Source organism: Melopsittacus undulatus, chromosome 15, assembly GCF_012275295.1.
Source record: "Melopsittacus undulatus isolate bMelUnd1 chromosome 15, bMelUnd1.mat.Z, whole genome shotgun sequence".
Taxonomy (NCBI): Eukaryota; Metazoa; Chordata; class Aves; order Psittaciformes; family Psittaculidae; genus Melopsittacus; species Melopsittacus undulatus.
This window is the reverse complement of record NC_047541.1, coordinates 973340-999050: the sequence shown is the minus strand read 5'-3', so window position 1 is coordinate 999050 and position 25711 is coordinate 973340. Positions and strand designations below refer to the sequence as shown.

The following is a 25711-nucleotide window of genomic DNA, read 5'->3' as shown; positions in this document are numbered from 1 at the left end:
TGGCAAGGGTAGCACAGAGATGGAGGGGAGCAGCAGCATCAGCAGCATGAGGTGCAGGGCTCCCCAGATCTCACCACTGCAGCCCCTCACTGCCTCCCTCCATCCCATGGCTAACACTGCAGCAGGCATGAGCTCTTCACTGTGTCACACTGAACCCCTGGCTGGGGGTTCCTCCACAAACCATTATGTGCTGTGTCACAGCATCAGGATGTCATTGAACACAAGAGCACGTTGCAACAGAGCCAGGATGAGTGTCGAGCCTCACTGTGCAGATTAACCACCGCTTGCTTGCTGCTGGAGCACCTCTTCAGTAAGAAGAGCAAGCTACAGAGCCAAGGGAAGCTGGAGGTTTTAGCTGCCTTGGACTAAAGCATGGACCAGAGTGGTACAAGGTTCAGTTTCAGTTGAGTTTTCCTTTGGAGGAAAGGAATGTGTCATTAAATTTCCTCATCTCACAACATTCCAGCTGCATCCCAAACAGGCTCAGGAAACACGCTCCTCCTGCATGGTCCAGCTCAGCTCCAAGGAACCACACTGAGAAATTCCAACTACTGCAGAAGGCTGAAACTTCATTACCTGTTCTCATGACAGAACTAGGCTTGACCAGTTCCAGCAACCACACTTTTGGGTTCAAAGGAGCCCAAACCCCATTATAGGCAAACTCACATCATGCTACTGAGCTCGAAGCAATTGTACTGTATGACCTTACATCAATCCAAGTTCACTCAAAACAGAGCTCAAATAACTTGGAAACATTTGTGCTTTAAAAACCCTTCATTGAATTCCAGCTTTTCTGCAGCAAAACGGCACATTTCATGTTGTTCCAAGGCTGGTGACAAACCAGCCCTCACATCTCTCCTTTCATTCCCAGAGCTACCTTCAAACAACCGGCTGGAGAACTGTGCCAACACCGGCATGTACATACACAGCTTTCCTTCTGGCAGCGATGAGCACTAGCTCCCGACACCCCGACCCTCAGTCCCTTCTCACCATTCTCAGGTAGTTCATCAGGCTGGTGCCGTGCTGCCAGATCTGGGCAGACCCACAGGACAGGGGCTTCACCCCGATCTCCTGGCTCCGGTTCAGCTCCTGCACGGCGGTCACCACAGCATACACAGCATCAAACAGCAGGGCCGAAGAGAGCTGCGGGCAAAGAGAAGGAGCTGAGATGGGAAGACAAGAATGGAGCATGTTTGGGACCTTGCGGCTCTATCCACAGCCTTCAATGGGATCAGAAAGGGGCAAAATGCTTGTCCTGCCCTGTGAGGACAGGAAGGCCTGCTTGCCCATCATTAAGTTCCAGCAACATCCTGCATCCTGTCTGCATCCATCCAAAGGCAGGGAGAGCAAAAGCAATGGCATCCTGGAACTGCTGTGCCTCTCTGAGCATCTCTGGGGCAGTCCCACTCCCAGTCTGTTATATTTCTCCTTCTCCTCTTGCTTGATTCCTTACCCTTTCTATCTCTGCTTCCTTGTTCCTCAGGGGTTTCTTCCATCGCTATCACTTCTTGTCCCTATCGTTTCCCATTCTTTTCTACCTCAATTTCCTAAAGCAACTAAGCCTCCCAGATCAAGGTGTGTTTTCTGCTGCTTTGGTGACCACTGATCAAACTGCTGCAGAGGGGGTCCACACTTGACAGCATCAGGTTTATGAAGTCCGTATGTAGGCAGCTGGACAGAATAAAGATCCTGTGCCTGCGCCTACAGAAGGAGAGATGACTGCTGCTTCAGCCTTCATTAGGCACCAAAGAATCCTCCTTTGAAAGGCAGATCCACAGGAAATGAGGTTTTGCTAGATTTACTTGTTAAGCAACAGACTCCTGGCTTTCAGACCCTGGAGAGACCATCTAGGTCTTTGAAACAGCCTCCAATTTCCTGCTGGCTGCTACCCGCTCTGTAATGACTCTGCTGAAGCAATGTTCAGAATCACAGAGTTCATCCCCTCACCTTCTCATCTGTGCTTTGTTTGCCTTCAGTCAGATTCCTGTGTCCATCAAGCCTCAGAAGCTGTGTTTTTCGCCCATGCACAACTGTTTTGATGGGTTTTGATCTAGGTACTAACCAGCCATTTGCTCTCTCATGTTCACTGTTGTGACTAAGATTTCACTTCTAATTATTGTCACCTCCAGACTCTGCTGGAATGAAGTCATTGCAGCTCATTACTATCAAGGCTATGTTTTCCAAGAGCATCCTCTTAGCATCCCAGCTCCTGGCAACAGGTTCAGTCTCTAGCGTGGGGCTCCTTTCCCCCATCTTTCCCTGTTTATGACTTGCAGCACTTCAGTGGTGTCTGTGTCCTCTATTCCTCCCAAAGCCCGATCAGGTTTATTCACTTCTGCCAGTGGCCCTGCAGGAACAGCCTTGCCCAGTTCATTCACCCCAAGGAACCTTTGGCTTTGACTGCATTACTAATTGGAATGGAGTGGGGCCAGACTTAACCCTGCTTGATCTTACTCAAGTAGTGGTAAGACCTCATTGACCACAATGGCCCAGGATTAGGCAGCTGACAAGCAGCACAAAGCCTTGAAGCATGCAAGCTGCATGAGTTAAAAGGCATGATGACTCCAGCCTAATGTTAGCAAAACCCCAAACCCCCCCCAGCTCTAACCTCACACTTATTCAACCCTGGTATAGGCTCACATTTGCTCCTTCGCATTCTTCCTACATGCATCATTTTAGCCTGTTTTACACAAACAGCATTTAGGGAACTGTTCAGTGAACCCTGAACGACTTGGCTGGCATCTGACCTGCCTCCCACACAACGGGCAGCACCTTTGGTCGTATATGTCAAGAACTTGCTGCTAACAATAAGAATTGACCTGCTCCAGAGCTATGAAGTTTTATCACAGCTATTTTGCAGGAGATAAACTGTAAATCAGGAGCTGAGCAGCCCGAGGACACACAGTGACTTAATGGTAGAGTGGGAACCCAATACCTCAGCTTGAGCATCCTGTTTCCTATCCTGCCCCAGCTATCAGACACTACAGACTTTGCAATAGCAGCAAGCCACTCTCCTGCACTTCTTCCACAGGTAAGTCTGCTAAGGTTTTCTGCTTACTATTCACATCTGCCCTAAACATTCCCCTCCTGGGAAGCATTTCCCAGAGCTTCTTAAAGGAGCTGATCCATTCTTCTCCCTACCTTTCTTTTTTACCTTTAATACAGATTCTTCTTCCAATAGGACCTTTTCATCCTGTCCCATCCTCAGCCCCTATTCCATGAAGCTCTTCAGCATATACTTAAATTTAACTGTGGACTGAATCCCATTCAGCTTACAGACAACATATACAATTAGTGATTGCTTTCCTGAATCAGGAACCATGATAACACCAGTTGGCCAACCAAAACTGTTACAAGCGCAAATGCAATCCCTGTGACCCCAAAGTTTCATCATCTCATACCAAATGAGAACACTGGCTTAGCATTTTTAATTGTCTCCTGTTGGGTTTTCATTTCCATTTGCCACGAGCAGTTAATGATCTCTTATTAGCTGGTGAGCAAGAGGCTTGTATATCTTAGTGAAGCATTTGACACTATTGATTAGGATATTTTATTCCTAAGCCTCAATTTGTTAGGATTTCTGGCAACCTCCTTATGATTTCAAACAATTTAGGGATTAGGGAGAGGGCTGTAACACACAGGGATCAAGTCCTCTGTGCTGGGAATGGGAATCCCTCCCACATCCTCAATATACCCCAACATCCCTCTTTCCTTTCTTAAAGAAAAATCACAGCTTTCCTCAGAACACCACATTTCCATTCCTAATGCTGCTTATCATTTATGCCAGACATTCCCTGCCCCTTTAGGCTCAAAACCAGGCTCCTATGTCAGCTTCTCAATTCTGTGGCCCTGAAGCAAGACACTTGGATGCCTGGGAGCCTGGCAGCACAGCAACATGCAAAACAGACCCATGTGCTTACCTTGATTCCCCCTTCAATATCTCTTGAACAGCCACCAGGACTCAGACCTAGGGAGGAGGTTCATTCCCTTCTCTCCTCCAGTATCAAAGTCCTCTAAGGCACTCCATATCTTTCCATGGTCACTGGTGTGGGATCATCCTGCTCCACTGCCACCTGCAACCCCATCACAAGTGTGGCCTCTCTCCCATCTCTCTCTCATCTCAACTCAATGCAGCATTTGCTATGTTGCCCTTCACCACCCACCTAATGACCATCTCCCTCTGCCACTATTCACTCAGGAGCTCACATAAATCATATTCAACACAGCAAGGTAATTTGGGATGCAGGCTGTGTGGAGGAAACCATTCACAACTAGATAGCATTGGAGTGCAGCAGCTCAGAAGAGGACTCTCTGGCTTTTGTAGGTCTTATCACAAGGTTAACTGGTGTTAACAAGGTTAACACAAGCTCACTGCTCAAAGCCATCTCCTGCAGCCCTGAAGGTTCACATGAGGACTGAGGCATTGTAACCACACTTCCTCTCATGCATTGGGACCATCACCTTCAGCAGAGGAGTGAAAAGAGGGATGAAGGCAGCACCTTTCAAACTGCTTCTGCGCAGACTCAGCAAATGGATCCGTCATTGCTCTTGTGTACATTGTTCTTCATGTCACCTATAAAATCTCTCACTACTTTTATGCTCTCATTTTAAACCACAGCTTTGTCACTCTGTCACAAAAAGCCAATTTGCCTGTTAACAAATTGATTCTCTTCCTTGTGTGCATCGTTTGATTTGCACAGGTCCCTGTTGGGTTTGTGCCATCTCTGCAATGTAAGAGCTCTGCGACAGGCTGCATATGAAAGACTCTGTAAGCTCAGCAGTGGTCCTCCACTCGAAGATTCATGGGTCTCGAGAGACTTCCCTCTATCCTTTAAGCCTATTTCTTGACAATGAAAGTTGCTGATAAAAATGGATGTCTCATCACAACAAGGCTCCAGAAAAGGGAGCCTAAAGGCTGTACCTGAGAGCTAAGGTGCTACAGTGGCACAAAGCCTTGGGAACAAGTCACCAACTAGAAAGGCTCAAGAAACCCATCTCCAGCCCTGCACACATCAGCTGGCAGGACCATTCTGACCAGCATCTGCAAGACAACCAACGCTATCGGATGCCTTGCACCTCAGAAGCAGGGATGGTGCCTGAGCTCTCCCTGTGTAAACTGCACCAGATCTACCCCTCTAAACTAACAGCAGGTATGACATGGTTAATTGGAAGATCCCACTTTATATTGACAGAAATCTCCCACGTAAAGGCCATGCTTAAAGGTAAACTGATCTCCAGGGAAACAGGAGCAGGCTTGGCTAGCCTGGGGTTTGCCACGTGGGGTTTTTGTCCCTTTCTTCCTGAAACATTATCATCTGTATCTTTGCCCCCAAACATAACTGAGAATTGAAACCATTTAAATCCTATGAAATAGTCTTTACAATCTGGATTTTATTCAGTGACATAAACACTTAATTACAAACATCTGTTTCAGCCTAAATTCTAATTACCTAATCTAGCCATCTGTAATTTGAATGATTTTCTCTGATTTCCTTTCTTTGCAGTGTGATTAATGAGAATAGCATTAGAGCAAGCAGCTCCCTCCTCCTTCTTCAGATGCTTCCTCAGCTCTGGCAAGAAAGCCCTGGGATTTTGCAGCTTACAGGAAACCTCCCTCCTGTCACTTCCAGCTGTTGAGCTTCCTTTTTATCCCTTAGATATCTGCTTCTCAGGACTAAAAGGGGAAGTTCTTACAGAGAGAGGTGCAACCTGCCAGATTTCCAACAGCAGAGACAATGCATGGGAAAGTGGTACTGGACTTCCCTTGCAGCACAGGAGAGGAAACACATTCCCTACCAGGGAAGATTTAACCTCTGATCTGCATCTTTACCACCCAGGGCCAGGCCCTTTTCCCATTACCTGGGATATGGCATATTGGTGATGGAGCTTTGCTACAAACAGAGTGAACCTTCACGTCATCAGAAAGACATCACCTTCTGCTTAACACTCTACACTAGGGTTGAGGAGAACTGAACCCATTTGCCAATAGTGCTGTAGATTGCCTGGCTCTGAGATAATGGGAAAAGTCACTTCCATGCCTCACTTCCCCATTTGTATGACCAGGATTACAGTCCCTCCCAGGCAGCTGAGCACCAGTAGTAAAAGAGGAACTACCCATCACAGCCAAGAGCAGCCACAGAGCAAGTGCTTGGGAAGCCACCACAGCCCTCAGGGCAGGTCCTGTAATGACAGCAGGGCTGGAAGTGTTTAGATCAGGGCAATGCAGCGTGGCCAAGCCCCCTGCCTCCGGACATGTCCTTCCTGGCCCAGGAGGAAGCCTGCTGTATGCCTGATTACGCTTTATGAATGACTGAAAGGAGCATGCAGCTGACTTAATATTACACTGATGGGTGATTTAGGCTCAGGCTCACAAACCAGACAGCTCCATTCAGCATCCAAACTCCTTCATTCTTTAAAGAAAGTGCTGCAATGGGGCATCCTCCTGCATCCTTCCACCTCATTTTGCTGGTTGTTCAAGACAACACAGGGTAAAGAAGGCACAATGAGATGAGTTATTCCACCATCGCTCCGGTTTCTACTGTCTTCTGTTTGTACTAATAAAAGGAAATTTACTTTTAATGACTCCAAACAGCCCCTGCCACTGTCATCCAAACAGGAAGCTTCCTGGTAGCAACCCTATAGAGATTTAACAGGGCAGACAGCAACACCACTGCAGTCATATCTGCACAGCAGGGCTGGGAGGAGGGAAAGCAGGACGGTCCCAGGCACGTATTAACTGTGACCTGAGCTCCATGGCAAGCCAACAATACAGAGACACAAAGGGCAGAAAGCTCCTTATTTTGCCTGTTTAATATCACTTTGTGGTGATAAGGAGGTTTTCAGCCGCACTCAGCTCCCTCAGCTTGTTAAGGAGACTATGAAGCCATTAAAAGCAATGCAAATGGTTCCACTGATGGCATTTTCTCTCTCCGCTCTCCCCCAGCTCCAACCATGACCCCCTACATCCCAGAGTTAGCAAATCTGCTTTGCAAACCTTCCCAGTCATAGAGTCCCTAGGGAAGATCCCGGTGCTGATCTGCACGCTCATCAGGGAGCATCTAACTTAACACAGCCCCTTGGCATCTGCCTAAACGCAGCCCTTTTTATCCTGTTTGCATCCAGACTCCCTCTCCCACAAGCCATCTTCCTAGAGATAAAATCCACAGACAGGGACAGATTTCACAAGGGAATCACTGAAACAGGGCTACATCACCCCCTGCATACACATTTAAATATAATCCAAATTAAGATGAGGCTTTAATTTAAAGCTGAACAGCCACTCAAGCACAGACAAGCCCTCTAAAGCTCTATACACACACGTCTCCCCAGGGTCCCTCTGGAAGGCTGCAGACTTTCAGGATCACTTTAGTATTCTCCAGATAAGGATGCTCAAGACTTGAAGTCCTCTCCTATCTACTTAACTAAGCAGTTCTGTCCAGTGCATCCTTCCTAATCCTGGACCACCATCTCCCCGAGACCAACCACCACAAAAGCCAATCCAAGGCACAGCACTATGACATCAGCCTGGTGATGTGTCCCAGCTCTTTAGCACAGGGGTTACCTGGATTGAACAAGTAGTCAAAACCATACATTCAAGACCAGAGTTTCTGCCTCTTCACATGGTCTTCACACTGCATTGTCTGCCCTGAACCAGCTCTTTTCCCAAGGTTTTCCTGTTGCTCTATAGCAACTTCCAGCTCAGGGAGGCAATAGGAATGAGTTTTACTTACTGCTGGTCCAGTGAAAGGAGCGTGATCGCAGTTCTCCTGCCAGGACTGGTTGAGGCTCTGGACAAACTCTTGGAAGAAAGCATGGGACTGGTTGAAAATGGAAAACCCCAGGATGTTGACTCGGTCATCGAGCAGGTTGTCCAGGCGCTGGAGGGAAAACTCCTACAACAATCCCAAACAGAAAACAGGATTAGGGAAGAAAATAGGTATCAAAAGCTTCAAAACCACTAGATACCATGATGAATGCTAACCACATCTGACTGTGGGGCTAGTCCTTATTAACCAGCTCTTCCGACAGCTCTATTTTGCTGCTCACATCAATGGAAGCAGCTACACAACAAAGCCAGTTTCCTGAAGCAAAGTCCAGGCTTTCTTGTCCTAAACCAGGGTGCCTTCCTCACTAACTTCTCTTTTGCTAATTGCTAAAATGGAGCGAGAAAGTGGGAGTGATAGTTTCAGAGGCTGCTGCATGCCCATTCTCTTCCATCACTAATACAAATGTCTTTTGGCTCTGTGGTCTATGAGATTTCAGCAAGTTGAGGCATTTTTTATCTTTCCTGCACACGGGTGCATGTAGGAATAATGCCTGTAAATCTCTCAAACATGGACTTACAAGACTATTCCAGCACGGCAATGTCCCATGAGGATGTGATCAGGCACAGGATTTAAGTGCATTTTGGACACAACCGCATTAACGTTAGGTAACATGAAATTGCTTGCGAACTATTGATTCATTTGAATGATATTATGCTCCTGCCTTCCTGACAGGTTATCCATTCACCCACAGCATCTTGTCAACCCACGCAATGAGGGCAGATGGCTAATGAGAACCTGGGCTTGAGGAGATCCTGGATGCAAGCAGAGCAGCAGGAGATATGTTCAGCCCTTGCAAAATACCACTTACCCCCCAAGCCAGAGCTGGGGGGCAAACTGTGTGTGTGTGGGGACAATACAAGCAGCTGCCTGACTGCCCCTGGTGTTATAGCCTCCTCTGCCTGCACAAATACCTGGAGAACCCAAGGAGTGAATCACAGAGATGGGTGCAAACAGCTTCTCCCTCATCACCACCTATTCCACTGCCAATGCCTTTCCCCCCCTCCCTGCACTAGAACAATTGCAATGATTGACCAGCATTGTGCCCTCCATCTCAACCCAGCTCCTTCATGCTGACCAGTCCATCTTGGGGCACAGAGAAGACCATCAAACACCAAGCCAAGGTGAATTCCAGATACACAAATCCCATCTGTCTGAATTCTGACCCCTCTTTTCAGCCTGTTGTTTTAAAGCACCCACCAAAAGCCATCATTCTGTGGGAGGAGACCTCAGGGAAAGCAGCCCCAGAGGGTCTGCAGCCAAAATTAATCAACTTTTAGAGAAGAGAAATCCCCAAGGCTTTGCTCAAATCACAGCAAATCCTACAGCAGCACCAGGCAATTACAGAGTAGGTTTTCTGACTTCTATACAGGGCTGCAACCACTAAATATGTGCTGTTAAATAACAACACTTAGCAATTCTATAGTACTCTATATTTTCCAAGTGCTAGGCACACATTAGCTAATTGAATACAAAGGGGTTCCCTGGGAGACAGCAGTGGAGGAGCTATTAGAGGATGAAATCACTCTTGGGTTTCTGTGCTTCATGCAGCACTCGACCTGCACTCTCACTTTACAGCCGCACACAAAAGCTATGGAGTGACCTGAACATTTAGACTATTTGGAGAAGCTGGCTAATAAAAGCCACACAAGCAAGCTCTGTAATTCATGATTTTCAGGCCATGAGCTTGGATGTTCTGGCATCGCTAGCTGTGAGTTATGGATCAGGAGATTTACAGGCTACACTCTCTGTTCCATTAGGAACATAAACCCATGAGGTACAAGCATATTACTCTCTTGACTTGCACATTCGGATCACAGGCCAGCTGATCCCAACGGGGACTTGGCACCCACCAGTCCTCTCCCACCTCAGCTCCCACTGGCAGCAGGGCTCCTGCAATGTGCTGGTGGGTTTCTGATGGAGATCCCCTCCTGCCCTGTTTCCCTCTCTATAACACAACAGCAGCACACTGCTCCTCACACTGCCACAGCACAGTGCATGTAAGCGTATGAGCTCAGCATCAGAGGGGGCTGCCTTGCCTCCTGGGGACTCCTGCCAGGAAACTATTATGCCTTGAATACAGAGGAGGAAACTGAGGCGCAGAGCTAAAAACAGCAGGCAATTAAAAACCTGACAGCACAATTCAGCCTAGAAGAGACGTGGGTTAACAATGTGCCTTACAATGCAAAGCATCAAAGTCAGCATTCATATATAAGCATCTCATTAATCAAGTATCCTTCCAGATCTGCACCTAAGTGATGCACTCCCAAACTAAAGTAGACGCCGCAAAGGATGGCTGAGGTTTTCCCTCACTACTGCCATCCATCACATCCTCCCTCCCAAATCTGGGAAGAGGTTGGGGACTTCTGCATGGAAAGGGCCAGTCAAGAAGGGGATAATTTCAGGGACGGTAGTAATAGGACAGGGGGTAAAGGGTTTAAAAGAGGGAAAGTTCAGGTTAGATATAAGGAAGAAGTTCTTTGCTGTGAGGATGGTGATGCACTGGAACAGGCTGCCCAAAGAAGTGAATGCTCCATCCCCGGCAGCGTTCAAGGCCAGGTTGGACAGAGCCTTGGGTGACTTGGTTTAGTGTGAGGCATCCCTGGATGATGTTAAGGTCCTTTCCAACCCAAACCAGTCTACGATTCCATGATGATCAGTGTCATAGCAGCCTGCCTCATAAGCAGATATTGTTTCATGTGTGGAGCTGTGAGCCCTCGAGACTCCCCTGCCCTACCATGCTGTGGTCTCACTTCAGTGAGCAGCTCCCTGTAATTGCTCAGACTGCCGCTTTGCTATTCAGCACTCTGCATCAGCTATCGAGCTCCTTCCAGCTTTATTGATTGTGGTGGTGATACTGTTCTGCATCCCATTTGTGTGTGCAGAACCTTGCTCCCGACTCGATTCTTATCACATTTTTAATAACCTGGATCACCCGGGAGCAGGGAGACGGTGAGCTCTTACCTGCACACTGGAGACAAGGATAAAGATGTAAAGATGGGCTTGTTTCATTTATAGTGACCCCGAGACCTTCCCACACCCGGCTTGGCCTTACCCCATCCCAAAGCCCTGGAAGGAACAGGACTTGTTCAATGACTCCACGATGTCCATCTCCCTCCTCTCCCTCGCTCACACACACACGGTTATTTCCTCTCTCAATCACTGCAAGGACTTTATTGGATTTTTGGATCTGCTGACTAACAGCTTCCAAGCCCCCCTCTGTCACTGTCATTGCCCAGTGCTCAGCAGCAGAAATGCCTGGTGCTGTAAACTCTCTATGCTGCACTGACCTCATTCCCCTCAGTCCCAGCCAAGGATCTGGCCCTCAGATGCCAGCGAAGGCTGATTTACACCAGGCTCAGCCCTCTGTGGGTCCAGAACACACTGTTCCTTCTCTGTTTTTACGTGGGATGGGAGGGAGAATACTGGGCCAAGGCTTCCATTTCTCTATTAAGGTCTCACTCTGGCACAACTTCCATTTCAAGAGGACTTGGTGCTTAGAGAAGCTGTCACCCTCCAAACACAGCCTTTCAATTCCCATCCTGAGATTGCCTGGCAGCTTCTAGACAAGAGCTAGTGCAAAGTCAGCACAGCTCTACTGACTTCACTGCTGACACCAGTGTGCATCATGAGTCACTGGTTTAGGATTAAACAGAGGAGCTGAAGTACCTTAGCTCTTGGTTCTCTGGGCAAACAAAGCTCTGTCCAAGGACTCTGTCTCCAGGCCATGGGTGGCAGGACTTGTAAGCTCAGTCCAAAGGGGCAGAAAGTACCATCCTGGTCCGATATACACGGAGCAGATGTGGTGCAACTGCTCTGCATGAACAACATCTTGACTCCAAAGCAAGACTCGCTGACAGAAAGGGGAGCAGAAGGTTTGCTCTTCCTCCAGGGACACCCAAACATATGGCTTCCTCACAAGGAGCTTGAAAAGACATAAGGCTCATGTGTCATGAAGTCCCTTACACTGCTCTGTACTGATGGAGGTGATTAACAGCAGCAAGAGTACCAGTATAGGACAAAGTGCATATCAACAGAACACAGATTAAAGTGAATGAGTTTCCCAGGGGATGGGTGGTACCTCCCATTCTCCATAAGAGGCATGCCAGGGACTGCCATCACTGCCCATTTCTCCCCTCAGATCATCAAACTTGCTCTGATAGATGTATCAGTGGAGAAAATACCTGTCTTTGCCTCTCTGGACCCTCTTGCCCTCAGGGCTCAGCTGCTGAGTCTGTTAATCATTGCTAAGCTCCTGTAAGAACACATTTATTTCTTTGCTCAAGTGGACAATATTACCTTAAGGGCTTTATGGTTTTCCTGAAAGGTTCAGTTTGTTTATAAACTATTAACAGAGTCAATAAGTTTATAATGGGCATATGTAAAAATCAATTCCTCTGGAAGAAGAAAGTCATCACAGCAACAAATTGTGGCCTTTTAAGCAGGTAAGTGCATGTGGGAGACCTACCCAAGGCACTGTTATGGGGCATTCACGTAGTTAGAGAGGAACTGCAATCTCAATGAACTCAGGGACAGTTTAGGGGAACCATCCATATATAATCTGATCGCTCTTAGCAAGTTGATGCATCACAACATCAATGTGCCATATGCTGGTAATGATGGGTCTTTTACCTCCTCATGCAAGGAGAGCTATTAAGTTTTGGAGGCTGTTCTTCAAACGAGAGCACTTTAGGAAAATACATTGCCCACATCCTTCGTGAAAGCAATTTACTGCAACTCCTCTGCAGGGAGCCTGAGGCTTGAAGTGACAGATCCTCAAAGAGCAAGAGAGGTCAAGTGCTAAGGCTGGGACCTGGAAAACACAGCTCTTGGAAAACAAGGGGTTGGAAGACCAAAAGGCAAATAGGACAAGACAGCATGGGGGCAGAGGATAAGAGAGGTTTGCTCACACGTCTGTGGGCCTGGGCTCTATCTGAGACAATGATTTACTCAACAACTGGAAATCAAGCACAGGATGGACTCTGAACAACACATAAAGAAGACCCAGACAGGTAAGGTAGCACAGGCAGCAAAACGCAGGGAGGTACAGTTATTGCTTCATCTAAATCTTCCTTTTCTCATGCTAACTAGAATGAGGAGAAATTGCTTTGGCATCCTTGCAAAACCCTGATTTGTTTGCCCTGCTACCACATGCCATGGAAAATATGACCCATAAATCCAGAGAACGATCGGGGCTCTCCAACAAGGTTTGCATCAGCTCCTGACAACAGGAAGGCTGGCTGGACTGCAAGGGAAAATCTGTCAAAGCATAACAAGAGAGTCCACCTTCTCACTCACGTAAGGAAAGCAAGGGGGTTTGCGGCCAGCAGACCTGGTGCAGTGAGGCCAAACACCATAACCCATGCTGGAGCTCACACCGTGAAAGGCAGGCACAGAAAGAGATCATTTCACCAGGAGAAGGTAATTTCACCAGGCAGGACTGAAAACTTCAGTGCCACAACCCTGGTCAAATACTTGTCCACTCTGCTTTACTTTACATCCTTCCCTCCTTCCAAAGGATGTTACCATAATGACAAGCTGCCACTGAAACGTGTGATGTTGTCTGGCTTATTTGGACCCTCATTTCCCCTCCAGTTCCAACAGGCCATCCAGAGCAACAGCAGGGCTTTAATAACCTCATCCTATATAAGGACCAACCCCTTTATAAATCACTAAACAAAGAAGGGAACACAAGAAACAAAAACCCCAAACCAGAACTGATTTAGCTGGTCTTTGGAAATGGAACATGGCAGCTTTTTTATCAGCCACACCACCTGTGCACAATATTGTCAGGGAGCAAAAGTGCATCCCACGAACAGACCATCTGACTTAGGGCACTAGTAAAACTCCTTTACACCTTCCTTCCTACAGCAATAATTTTAATTGTTTCAATTAATTCCATCTAATCTCCTTGATAAGTGTTTTGAAATTTAAACCCAGCCTGAGGTCCATAACTTATAATGAAAACTAAGAGAGGAAAAAGAAGGCAAAAATAACAAGCTACAAGAGAATTAATAAGCCAACAGAATTAACTGTAGCACAGGATTTTGGAGGCATCCAACACCCCTTCTGCTCTGCACTGATTTCAAGGATTTCCAGCACTAAGAGGAACATTTCTCTATGTTTTCAATGCTCTACTTGAGCACTAGGCACCATCATCATTATTATTTATTATTACTATTATTATGTTTCTACTATTATTATGGAGCACACCTTCACCCCTTTACATGGTCACAAGGTGCCAGGGGAGTGGGGAAAGGAGGATGATCTGGGACAGCGTTTGCCATTAGTTCAGGACATTTCAACCCTCCCAGAAGGGTAATTCCCAGAGCAAGGAAGTTTGTCACCATGTGGAGATGTCAGGAAGAAACTGAGGTTTCCTGCACAGGGACTGAGGACAGGAGGGTGTCATGAGTACTGCACACACAGATGATGGACATGGGAAAGAAAACTGCACCAGACCTGTTCTGTGAATATCATTAGGACTCCTGGAGCTTGTGTTAGTGACAAAAAGGGTCCCTTGAGCTGCCTGAAAGAGGCTGATAATGAATTTGCACGCAGTAAATTAGCCTCTGGATAGTTTTACATCAGCCTGCTTGCCTCGGCTCCGATGGAAACGCATCGGGGGCCTGAGGCTTCCTCCTCATTTGCTCCCTCCATCTCCTGCCAAAGGCTGGCATCTGCTTCCCCGTGCTGCTCTGCCTCCCCATTGCTCTCTGCAGTCCTCAGGCTGGCTATGGAGGAGCTGTCACCCCCAAACCGCTCTCCCATGGGTCGGTGCCAGGGGAGCTGCAGTAACTTGCCTCCGCAGAGGGAAATGCTGAGACATACAGCTAGCTGTCGGCTGGGATGTGCTTATTAGGTAAAATTAATGCTGGAAGACAGAAACAGAATTCCCCTCCAGAGCCGCAGGGCAGGTGTTTAATTCAGCATTTTATCCCCTTTTCTCTTCTTTTTTCCCACCTCCAAGTAGCTTAATGCTATCCAGACTGCCTATTCCCCGTCTGATAGGTTTCGCCCTCCATTTAAAGCCATCTTTATTCTTGCTCCCCTTGACAGCAGTTCACTATGATTTTATCTTTTCTATTAGGCAGCGACTGCAAAAAAACCTCAGAGGGTTCATTAGGAGCTTGGTAATCCCTCCAGATTTATTAGTCTAAATTGCTCGTTCCCATCTCTCATCCCCATTTAAATATTACTAATTTCCTTAAACATCTCTTCCATCTGCCCAGGTTCTGCCCGATGTCACCTTTAACAGTCCCTGCCAAAAAAGCAGTTTTGCTGAGGGCTGGTCTTTTGGAAGAAGTGGTAAAATAAGCTGGGTAAAGAGATTAATACCCTGTGAGAGGGAATGGCAACAAAACTCATTTCGCTCTCACCTGCCATAACTGCATTACACTGGATGAATGGGTTTCAAAGACAAATACCACCTTCTGACCCCAAGCAAAAGTTTAATCATACCCATGCTTGAAACTAGTGTGGTGGCAGTGGTGGGGACCTTAGTTTTTATAGTTCTATTGTCTGAATACCATCTATGAACACAGACTTCAGGATGCTGGTGATGCGCAAATAGAATCCCCTACCATGTGCATAGTCCCTGTCCATGGGGTGCACAGCAACACAGTTGTGATCAGAAGGCAACATGAAAACTACTTGCTGGGACTGGGAAGTGACTGGAGTGGGTTAACATTGTGAGCAGGACCTGATGGGGATGGTCACTGTCCCTTACCAGCTCCACCTCAGGGCCAGTACTGGGGGTGAGAAGTCACAAAGCAGTAGCTACTGCCTTAAAACAAGCATCCTCCCAAGGGCACAGCTTTTCCTCCAGTCTCCATCACTGCCTGATTCCCCCTTGGTTCATCCCTTCCTTTTGCTTTCCTGGCTACGGGAATTAACGGGAGCAGTGAAGCTTGCTCTTTCTGGACTGATATTGAGCAACATTAGGACCTATGCATTGAGCACTAAGCAGGAATCAGGATGCTATTAGTTCAGGTAGGAAGCGTGTGAGGTTTTCTATTTTTTGCCTTTTTCTCCTTTTTTTTGACAGCTCCTTCCCCTCCCCCTTTTGTATTCTCTGTCCCAATTGCTCTCTTGGCTTTCAACCCCCCCATTTCACTCCTTCTCCCTCCTCCTCTCCTGCCTACATGTTTGGCTCCATCCATTCCCGTCTGTCTCCCACCCAAACACAAAGCGTGATTCAGCTCCCGGCTTTCCTGGCACACACACCCTGGCATAAATATTAATAGAAATTAGAGAAGATGAGTATCATTTGGGGTTGGAAGGCACCTCCACTTAATCATCTGCCCTATCCTGCCGCACTCGGGTTCCCACCATCCCCACACCAGCATTAATAGGTAGGTATCTGCTTTCCCCAGTGGCAGCGCTCCCTCACACCACTTGGCAGCTAGTTCAAGGGCCTTGGAGCTGCTGCAGCAAGAGAAGGTTCTCTCATGTTTATTTTGGGTTTCCCCCTGCTGCTGCCTAAGCCCATTACTCCTTGTTTAGCACAGTACACAGGGATTTAACCACACGATCCCCCCATTAATGTTATTAGTAGCTATAAAGCCAAATCACCAGGGGCCATGCTGAATATATACCCTGCTCTGCCTCTCAATGTTTATGGTATCATCTTCCCTTTGTCTTACACAGCTGCTCTCAGAGGCAAAGCAGAAAAGCACAGGGTTGTGATGCCCTCCATGTGCACATCCCAAGCAACCTACCCCATGGGTAAAGGGCTCAGGGGCTGACACCTCCAGCAAAACCCTCCTGAGCCAGTCAGATGGGTCAGGAACCACCCATCTGCTGGGGCTTCCTGAGGACCCACACATCTCATTGCACCACCTCCATGCCTGCCAATCCTTTCACAGCTATATGGGATGAATCAGTGCTGTCAGGAACCCAGCAGCTTTCACCTCCTAAAGGCCAGGGCAAGACTTCCCTGACTGATAATTAGGTTTGCAAGGGGACACCTCTACTTGCTTCCATCCCCTTTCTGCTGCAGAACTCCAGCTCCGCAAGCACGTCGCTCTTCCCAATGCTCCCATGGGCCAGGGAGATTGGATCCCATTAACATGACTCTACACGCACATGGGAGAAAAGCTGAGAGAAGTGTCTTACCAGATTAGTGAAGATATACGTGTAATAGGCAGACGCCATTCCCAGTTCAGCTGCCTGTGAAGGAGAGGAAAGGAGATTAGACCAGAGCCTGACAATCTTCAATCTCCACTCCGGCAAGGCAGAGACTGGGCCACATTTGCTTCTTCATCCTTATCACTCCGTGCAAGCGCTGCTGTCTTCCTGCAGGAGGGAAAAGGTGGGACACAGCAGCACGATGTGACCTGTGAAATTAAAGTCTGGGGAACCCATCTCTCAGCAGGACTGAGCCTAATCCGATGTCTCCTGTCTGCATCAGCACTGACAAAGTACATGCACAGGGACTGCCTGGCAGAGAGAAACCACCCAATGATGCAGGAGCCGCAGGTCTGGTCCCCTGCGACCATCTCTGCTCCCTCTGCAACATCACACATGGGGGTTCTGCAGGTGGCCCCACTCCAGACAAGGACAACCTGGAAGGAAGATGCCCATTGGAATCAAAAGCTTTTGCATCCCCCATAGCAATGATCCTAGACCAAATCATTGAGGTCTTTTTCCAAACCCCACAGCTCCCAGTAAACAAGGAGTTGTTTGTGGGAACAGATGCTCAGCAAAGTGGGGGATTAATCTGCAGCTCCTCCTAAAAACCTGTGTTTCACTGCCAAGCACAGCTGGTATCAAACTGCTTCTGGACCTTGGCAAAGAGGTTTTCCCATCACCCCAGATCACACAATGGAGTTGGAGGCAGGGAGGGAAGGACCAAAGGCAGCGTGGGTTTAGTCACTTCCCATCTCCCCCAGAACCTGGAGGATGGTTACAACAGAAAGTGAATGCAGGAAAGATACAAAGAGGTGGCTTAGATCACATCCATCCCTATACCTCCCTGTTCTTCACCTGTGTCTGTGAAAAAACAAGGCCACTACTATTGCAGTGGGAGTTGACATGGACAGCAGGGAGCCATGGATGCTGACTGATCACGGATTGGACTGGCTGTATCCAGCCATCTGATTGCACACTGTCACCCTGCCCTTGGCACAAGTGGCAAAACGGACACAGCAAAGTTCTTTGACCGCAAGAGCACCATGACTCCAGAGGAGGCTGCAGCCCTGCCTTTCAGTCACTGGCCCTACACAATAAACCCTGGCACCCACTTCCCTCCCTTTTCCCTTCCTGGGGATGGTGATAATATCATCTCCTCCTCTGACCCCCTTTGAAGTCAGTACATTTGATTTCAAGGGCAGAAAATCAAAGCGAGCAACAAAGCCCTTCCTGCGAGCATTGCTCCCATCCATTTAACCCACCCGCTGGCAGGTGGGCAGCCGGGACAGGCTGGTAATCGAGGAAGCAACCATGTGTCTCCAGACCATATGTGGAGGGGAAGAGATGAGAAACTGCAATTTCTCTCATTGTGCGAGGCCAGGACTGGTCTCTCCTGAGGCACATCCAACACGAGGCACTTTCAGAGCAATAGCACATTTTTCTTGCTGTTGGTGACCTGTGGGCAGAGGCCAATGATGTTCCCATGTGCTCACCATAACCTCACTCCTTACCCTGCTTGCACCTCTATAAGGAAAACACTTTACAGCCTCCCAGGGTGCAGGAAGTTGCCAGATCAGAAGCTCATTATTTATTACCTGCAATCCTCTAGCTGGGAGGACTGCTTTAGGTTTCACTCCACTGCTGCAAGAGCATGGCAATCTCTGACATCTTTATCAGTCGTGGCAGAAGGATGCTCAAGAAGGGAAGGGAGACGGCAGGTGCATGAAGAGCACTGCTGTGTGCTGGTGGGAAGTCACTATAGCAACAGAGGAGGGGGACAGCCCTCAGCAGCCAGGCAGCACGAAGGACCAGGAGAGAAGAGAGAAGTAAAGAACCACAACACCTTCCCCCTGCATAGAAGGGACCCAAGAAACCCCAAACCTGCCTGTTTTAAACCACAAGCAGGGGAATAAAGATGTTAGGGAAGGTGGGAGTGAATAATTAAAACAGCTCTAATGGTTCCTGCTGCCTGTCATCAGGAATAAATCTGGTACAGCCAATGCCTTTGAATGACTGAGTCCCTGACATCACAGCCAGGGCACCATATATAAAGCCTGCCCCAGCAGGGAGGACCCCACTGTCTAAATCCTGCCTCCATCAAGGAAAGTCCTTCTTGTTCCTTCCAGGATGTGGAAAACTCTACACAACTTTGTAGTTCCATCTGGAGCCACTGCTCAATTTTGAAGTAGTCTATCAAACCAAATGCTAAAAACTGCAGCAAGAGACCATTTAAAAATAAACACGATTAAAACTAAATCTTGGTTAATAAGACAATAAAAAAGGAAGCAAAAACTCATAAATGGAGTTGGAGACAAAAAGCAAAACCTATGGCACTGACTGACTGATTTCAGAGTGCCTACAGCAGCTCTCCTCCGCTGTTTGAGGGCATCAGGAGCCACGAGCACACACCACTTCTAGACAGCAAACACATCAGCTCAGAGCAATTGAATCATTGCTTCTATAGAGACAGTCCTGGAAAGACAGCAAATGGTTTTCCCCCGAAACTCCATCAGTGGCAATTCCCCATTTCCAGTGCTGGTGCAGGAGTTTTTACACCCCCCTGTCATACAACCCCTTCCACAACATGCTTACATCCTGCATGCAGTGAAAGCCACAGCACTTACAACTGTGATGCTCAAGAGACACTTACCTTCCGCAGAATGGTATGAGACATGGAAGCATTGGCGTGTACGATGATGGTCGCTGTTTTATCATCTCGGATCTCTTTTAGGAGAGGGGTAGGGTCCCGGCTGTCATCCAGCATCCGGACTGAGAGAGTGTCCTTGGAAATGAGGAACTGCCGAAGCAACTTCTCCAGGTTTAAAAGGCCTTCAAATAAAAGGTAGGGGGAAAAAAAGCAGAGACCTTTAATTTTCTGCTTGGTTTACAAAGCACTTCTCCATGGCCCATAGTCATTCCCAGCAGGAAGCAGTCCTGCAGCTCTGTGCGAAGGAAAGGATTTGGGGCTGCAGCACAGGCTCACTGCTTGCGCCTGTGTTCATTCCCAGGGAATGATGGAGTTACTCCAGCTGTACTCCAGACAAAGCCTCTTGGGAAGAGATAAAACTGCTGATATAAATTTGGTCAGGACCCCAGGGTCCATATCATTTCTCCACTGTTTTCTTGCATGCAGGATTGCTCTGGTTGTCACTGGTAGCTGGAGGATGATCCCCCCTCCTAAGCCTTTGCATTACTACCTCCCAAATGAAGTGCCCTGCAAGGCATGACTCAATAGAGTCTGGAGATCTTAAAACACTCTGATGGGAGCTGCTATCTTCCAAGGGCATGCATCCCTAAGGATGGAGAGCTCTGCTGAGAGTCAAAGCACAGATCGTTGCTAAAACACATTAGGTCTACATACAAATATGTGACACAAACTGGGAGTATGGTCCTTAGTAATTAGTGAGCATCCACATGGATGAGTCCCAGGTTGTCTGGACCTGTGCCCTATTGCCTTCAACACTTCTCATTCAAGCTTCTTCCTGCAGCGAGGTCACCGCAATGGCTCCTTCCAACACAGCTTCCTTGATGTCTAGTAGGACATCAAAGCTCTTGTCAAAGCTTTCCTTAGTCAAGAAAGAATATTTGATAGTCTGCCTCTTCTATCCAGCTGCTGAGTTTCAGCAGGAAATAACCTCCTGTCAAGTCTGATTGACCACAGAGTCCACCAGATGTAATCATCAGCAAGACACACATCCCATCCCTACAGAAAGATGGGCCAAAAAGAAGGAAAGCTGCATGAAGCAAACTGAAAAGAACAGAACCATCAGCAGAATGATGTCCTAGAAACAAATTCAGTCTCCAAGTCAGAGCTCTACTCTTAACCTAACCACACTAGGACTGTAGGAAAGTGCTCATTCACCAGAAGGTGAAGGGAAAGCTGCACTATTCTGCACACCCAGATTTACACCACAACGTGACTTTCAAAAGGACATAAATCCATGGTAAGAGATGGGCATCTGGAGGGAAATCTTCAGCTATACCCCTTGGAAATGTACATTTTCCATTTAATTTCCTGCAGAAATAAAATCAGATCCTGTTCCTTAACACCACAGGTTGTATTTCTCAGCTCCAAGTTAATCTTGCAAACTGGAGAGCATCCTTCTGCCAGCGGCTATGAGTTTGTGATTCACAACAGACCCTCAGCTTCCTCTTCATTTTCCTCTTTGCTGACTACATCAGCACCCCTGTTGCTGCCTTCTCCTCCAGCCCACAGCTCACTGGGGCACAAGTCTCAGGTACAAACATCACCCTGGCCTCTGTGGTGAGGAAGTGAGCAAGGCAGAGCCCAGCTGCAAGGTTCCTAAAGCACATCAGGCACAGAGAGGAGGAAACAGGACCAGGCTAAAAAGGAAGCATTTGATCTCTGGTTCCAGCATATTAGATCCTACCTTGTAGCCACTTCAGAGCAGTTCACAAACTACCTGATCTATTTCACACTGCAGAGAAACTGAGTCACATAACGCTATTCTGTTCACCATCCATTACACTTAGGCTGGCCCAAGTTCAATTGACTTCAAGGGTCATTTTCTGCTTCTACTAGAAGAAACTACAATTGGTCCCCAGAGAAAGGATGCGGCTCCTTACAGTGATAGTATGAGCGTGACGGGATAGGACCCAGGAGTCCCATCACACAGCCTTGTACTTAAACCAAAACAGCTATGACTCTGCCTCCTGGGACCTAAATAACAACATCCCTCACTAATAACCCTAAGAAAGGTTATTAGTGAAAAGAGACAGACAGACAGACAGACAGACAGAAAGAAAGAAAGAAAGAAAGAAAGAAAGAAAGAAAGAAAGAAAGAAAGAAAGAAAGAAAGAAAGAAAGAAAGAAAGAAAGAAAGAAAGAAAGAACCACCCCTAAACAACCACCATTTCCTCACTGATGAGCAGATAGCTCACATGTTCCCCTGTTTGCCTCCAGGGAACCTTTCAGAAACTCAAACTGCCTTAAGTTACTTGTTTAGGGACTATGATTAGGAGCGCTACCTGTCCTAAAGGAAAATGAGCTCTGCATGGGGCTGGGTTATACCTTTTCTGCACTTCATTATAGTGAGAGCATATTGTGGTTTAAGCCTAGCTCAGAAAAGGTCCTTACTGGGCACAAAGAGCAGCATGCATGAACACCACCCATCCCACTTCTTCCCTGGGTCTGCAAAGGACTCGGGTTGTGCAGTGCATCCTAAATATTGAGTTATCCAGTGGTACCAGAGGGAAACTAATGGAATTGGTTCAATTAAAGGAGTGTTATTTTAATGTGAGTTATTGAGTTCCCAAGGTTTGGATCCAGTTAAATGAACAATCATGCTGTATTCCATGGGACACGCCTGCATGTTTTGGCATGTACCTAAGGATTAGGGCAGGGGAGCACAGCAGTGTGTTGATGCCTATGTGTGCTCTGTGCCCAGCAGCAGTGCAAGGACAGAGCTGTGAGCATGCAGGTGAGAAAACCTCATTATCTTCTCTTCCTTCCTATTTTTCTTCCATTTTGCTTAAATTAAGCTTAGACAATGAAAAATTCCAGCACCAGGAGCAATGTAGGAGACCATTTACATGATTTTAATGGCATCATTTTGGGTCAGGTCCTCTGCTAGGGTAAATCTGAGCACGTTTCCTGAAGGCAATTTAATGACTTACATCAGCTGAGGATGTGGTCTCCTCAGGGTACATAAAGCAAAGAGAAAAAGGCAAAGACACTCTTATTCTGTCTGTTCCTGTACAGGAGTCTGCCACAACGCTGCTGGTGGGTGAAGTTTGCCCAGGGCTAGCTGGAAAGGATCCTGGCCCCACCGTCAGATACTGCTAAGCTCTTGCCAGTATCCCAAAGCTCTCCCTGGATCCATGTGCCTTTTCAAAGCCCCTTTTCTAGGCTTGTTTGTATGATCAGCTCTAGCGCTGACAAATCTGGCTACAGGATAATAAAAGCACAACTGGTGCGGGTACAACGCAGCAGCCATCTACCTACACACGGACCTTAAAAAGCACAGGACACACTTTAACCACTGTGCTACAGACCCTGCTCCTGCCACCGTAGGGAAGGTCTGCTGAGATGAATATGGTCCTGCTGAGGTGAATGCCTCAGCATCCAGATGCACAATTACCAGCAGATGCATGGCTGCAGAGCCCAAGAGGGTATGCAGTGTATTGACTATTAATCAAGTCCTGCTTTTAGGCCACAAACGGCACACAGGTTTGGGAAAGGCATATTTCAAAAGGCTTTATTACCTAAAATAATCTCCAGAAACAAGCCTAAGCCTTTTTTTTTTACTCTTCATATAAACCCATCTGTGCAAGCAAAACACCCTTCAGATTGTCAAACAGAAGGCAGGCAAGTCTCTCCCTATCCCCTTTCCTCCTCTCACAAACACCTCCATAGGGCAACAGAGTGGGAAACCTGCCCCACAGGGCACCGCTGTTTCAGGCTGCTCCGACTGAGTGCTGACCTGCTGCAAACAGAAGAGACCCTGCCACCACAACCAGGCGAGATGCACACCTTGGGATGCTCACATGCACTGCCTGTGGGACCCTCTCCAGCAGGCACCAGACATGCAGAAGGAGGCAGAACAGAAGGCGCTGGGTGCAGAGGGGCAGCCGAACCCAGCCTGGCAATGACTTACATTCAGCTTTGGCACAGATGAGGCAGGCAGTGGTGCAGTTAAAGAAGTTCAGGATTCCTGCCACAGCCACGCTGATATCGGTGTTGCTGGGATGGAGGTTGAGGGTGGTGAACCGCTGGAGCTGCAGCTTCAGGAACTCCTCCGGTGCCACTTTGAAGTGAGGAACCTAAATGGGGAGGAGGGGAAAGAAAGCACAATTAAAGAGGAAAAAGGAATAAAACCAAGTAAATCTACCCAAAAAAGGACCTTTGGTGCGAAATGCACAGCGGGCAGAAAGTGAAATATCCCAATAAAACTGCAGGAGCATCACCAGAGTGAAGAGAGGAAGGTGGGATTTGTGCTATAGCAGAGGAAAATAATTATCACAGCAACGAGAAGCCACAGGAAGGAGTGGATCAGGAAAAGTCTTGCTGAGCCACTCAGAGAAAGGCAATGGGGGCTGTGATTACAGCACAGGAAACCATACTGGATGAGTTCAACCTAATTAGCTCGGGTACTAATTGTCCTCACTTCATTTTGGGTTTGTTGCCTGGGTAAACTCTGAGGCAGCTTTGCAGGCAGGGAGTTACACAGCCCATGCTGGAGCCCCCCAGCCCTTTGCTGTGTGCTGGATGGATGGAGCGCTGCAAACCCACCTCTGCCTGCAGTAGCTGTGTGTCATCGGGTAATTAGGAGAGATGAAGGGAAGAACAAGATGACCCTGCACTGGTGAGGCTCAGGAGGGAGAGGAACAGATGCAGCAGCCAGAAGCTTTGGACTGTTGTCATCAGCAGAGAGGTAACTGGTGACCATATGGTGGGCAAGCTCCAATGGGACTTAACCACAAGTCCTAATAGTGCTGTGTGTGTCATTAACAGGGCAGAGCAGGAGGTGGGAGCGGAATATCCAGGGAATGTGGGAGCAGGGAACAGCCTGAGGGCTCCCTCCAAGGCAGCTCAGCTGCACACCTCATAGCTTTGTATAGAGGGAACAGACAGACCAAGCTCAGACACTGAGGGGTTCAGCTAAATAAGGACAAGGAATATTGTTTTCCTTTTGCTGAATGAATTCTTTGGAAGAAAGAGAAGATGGAGAAAGGGAAACATCTGCTTCGGCTTCATTACACGAGTGTCAAGTCCTCTTTTCCTCCATTATTAGTCCTTCCAGAAGCTATCGTCCTATGCCTCCCATCTCTCTCCTCGTGGGAAAGGTTATTAGCACTTCGCGATGGCTGCTTTATTGACAGCATAAGCTGTTTGGTTAGCAATAGGAAAGTTAAAGAGTAATAAGCTGCTATCTGCCTTAATTTCAGCCCACAGGCCTCATCCCAGGCTCTGCTAACAGGGAGAGAAGGAAACTGTAAGCAAAAGGCAAATTCCTTTAACCAGAGCAGACAAGGCAGTTCCAGCACAACAACACTGATTGTTCTTGGGAGCCAGATGGAGCCTGAGACTTCCAGCTACAACCACAACCAGGCAAGAGAGGTGAAGGTAATTCCTGCAAGCCCCATGGCCATGGTTCAGACCTCACCTTCAGTCCCTGAGCCCTCCTCTCCTTTCCAAGAGCTCTGCCCCAGTGCAATACCCCTTTCTGGACATCTTTAGGCCAAAGGCACTAGAGAGTTAACACAGGAGACACGATTCATCCCCCCAGTTATACCACAGGCTCCTGGTGAGCATCAGAGCAGTCACCCCACCACTTGGTTGTAAAATGGGGACACTTTCCTTTAGCTGATGGTAAAGGCTCTGGATGGGCTGCTACATCCCATTTAACATAGCGGCACCAACTGATGCTACTGTGATATCAATCACAGGGAGAAACTGCAGGTTTACATCACTAGGAGGGCAGCAGAAATCAAGCTTGAGAATCAAATGCCTCAGAAGGGCATTAGCACTCACTTTTCATTGCTGGCAAGCAAAACAAATGAAGAGACTTAGATCAGAGACTCAGACTGAATATGCATTCCAGGGGAAAAACACTTGCAATCTGTTACTGCAGAGCTGCCTTTACCTGGGATGGCTCACATGTCTGGGACGTTTAGCTGGAAAAAGCACTACAAAGTGCTCTCAAGAGACCCATCCTGCTGCAGCCAAAGGCACTAGGGTCTAACACGTCTCTTCCTCCTCTCCAACACTTCTGATGCTCAAGGAACAAAGAACA

The 25711-nt window shown here is 47.7% G+C and overlaps 1 protein-coding gene across 2 annotated transcripts in view; it reads right to left on the bottom strand.

Moving 5' to 3' along the window:
• The window catches only part of GRIK4 (glutamate ionotropic receptor kainate type subunit 4), a 172748-nt gene that overhangs the window by 31967 nt on the left and 115070 nt on the right, over positions 1–25711 (bottom strand). For both annotated transcript variants that reach the window (XR_004550317.1, XM_034069546.1), the window contains exons 5-9: positions 23573–23738; positions 19606–19784; positions 16941–16994; positions 7731–7892; positions 991–1143 (exon numbers count right to left, since the gene is read on the bottom strand). Coding sequence is in view for 1 of the 2 variants with exons in the window: in XM_034069546.1 (XP_033925437.1) it covers positions 991–1143; positions 7731–7892; positions 16941–16994; positions 19606–19784; positions 23573–23738 (714 nt within the window). In the remaining variant the exon portion in view is untranslated. The remainder of the gene's footprint in view (positions 1–990; positions 1144–7730; positions 7893–16940; positions 16995–19605; positions 19785–23572; positions 23739–25711) is intronic.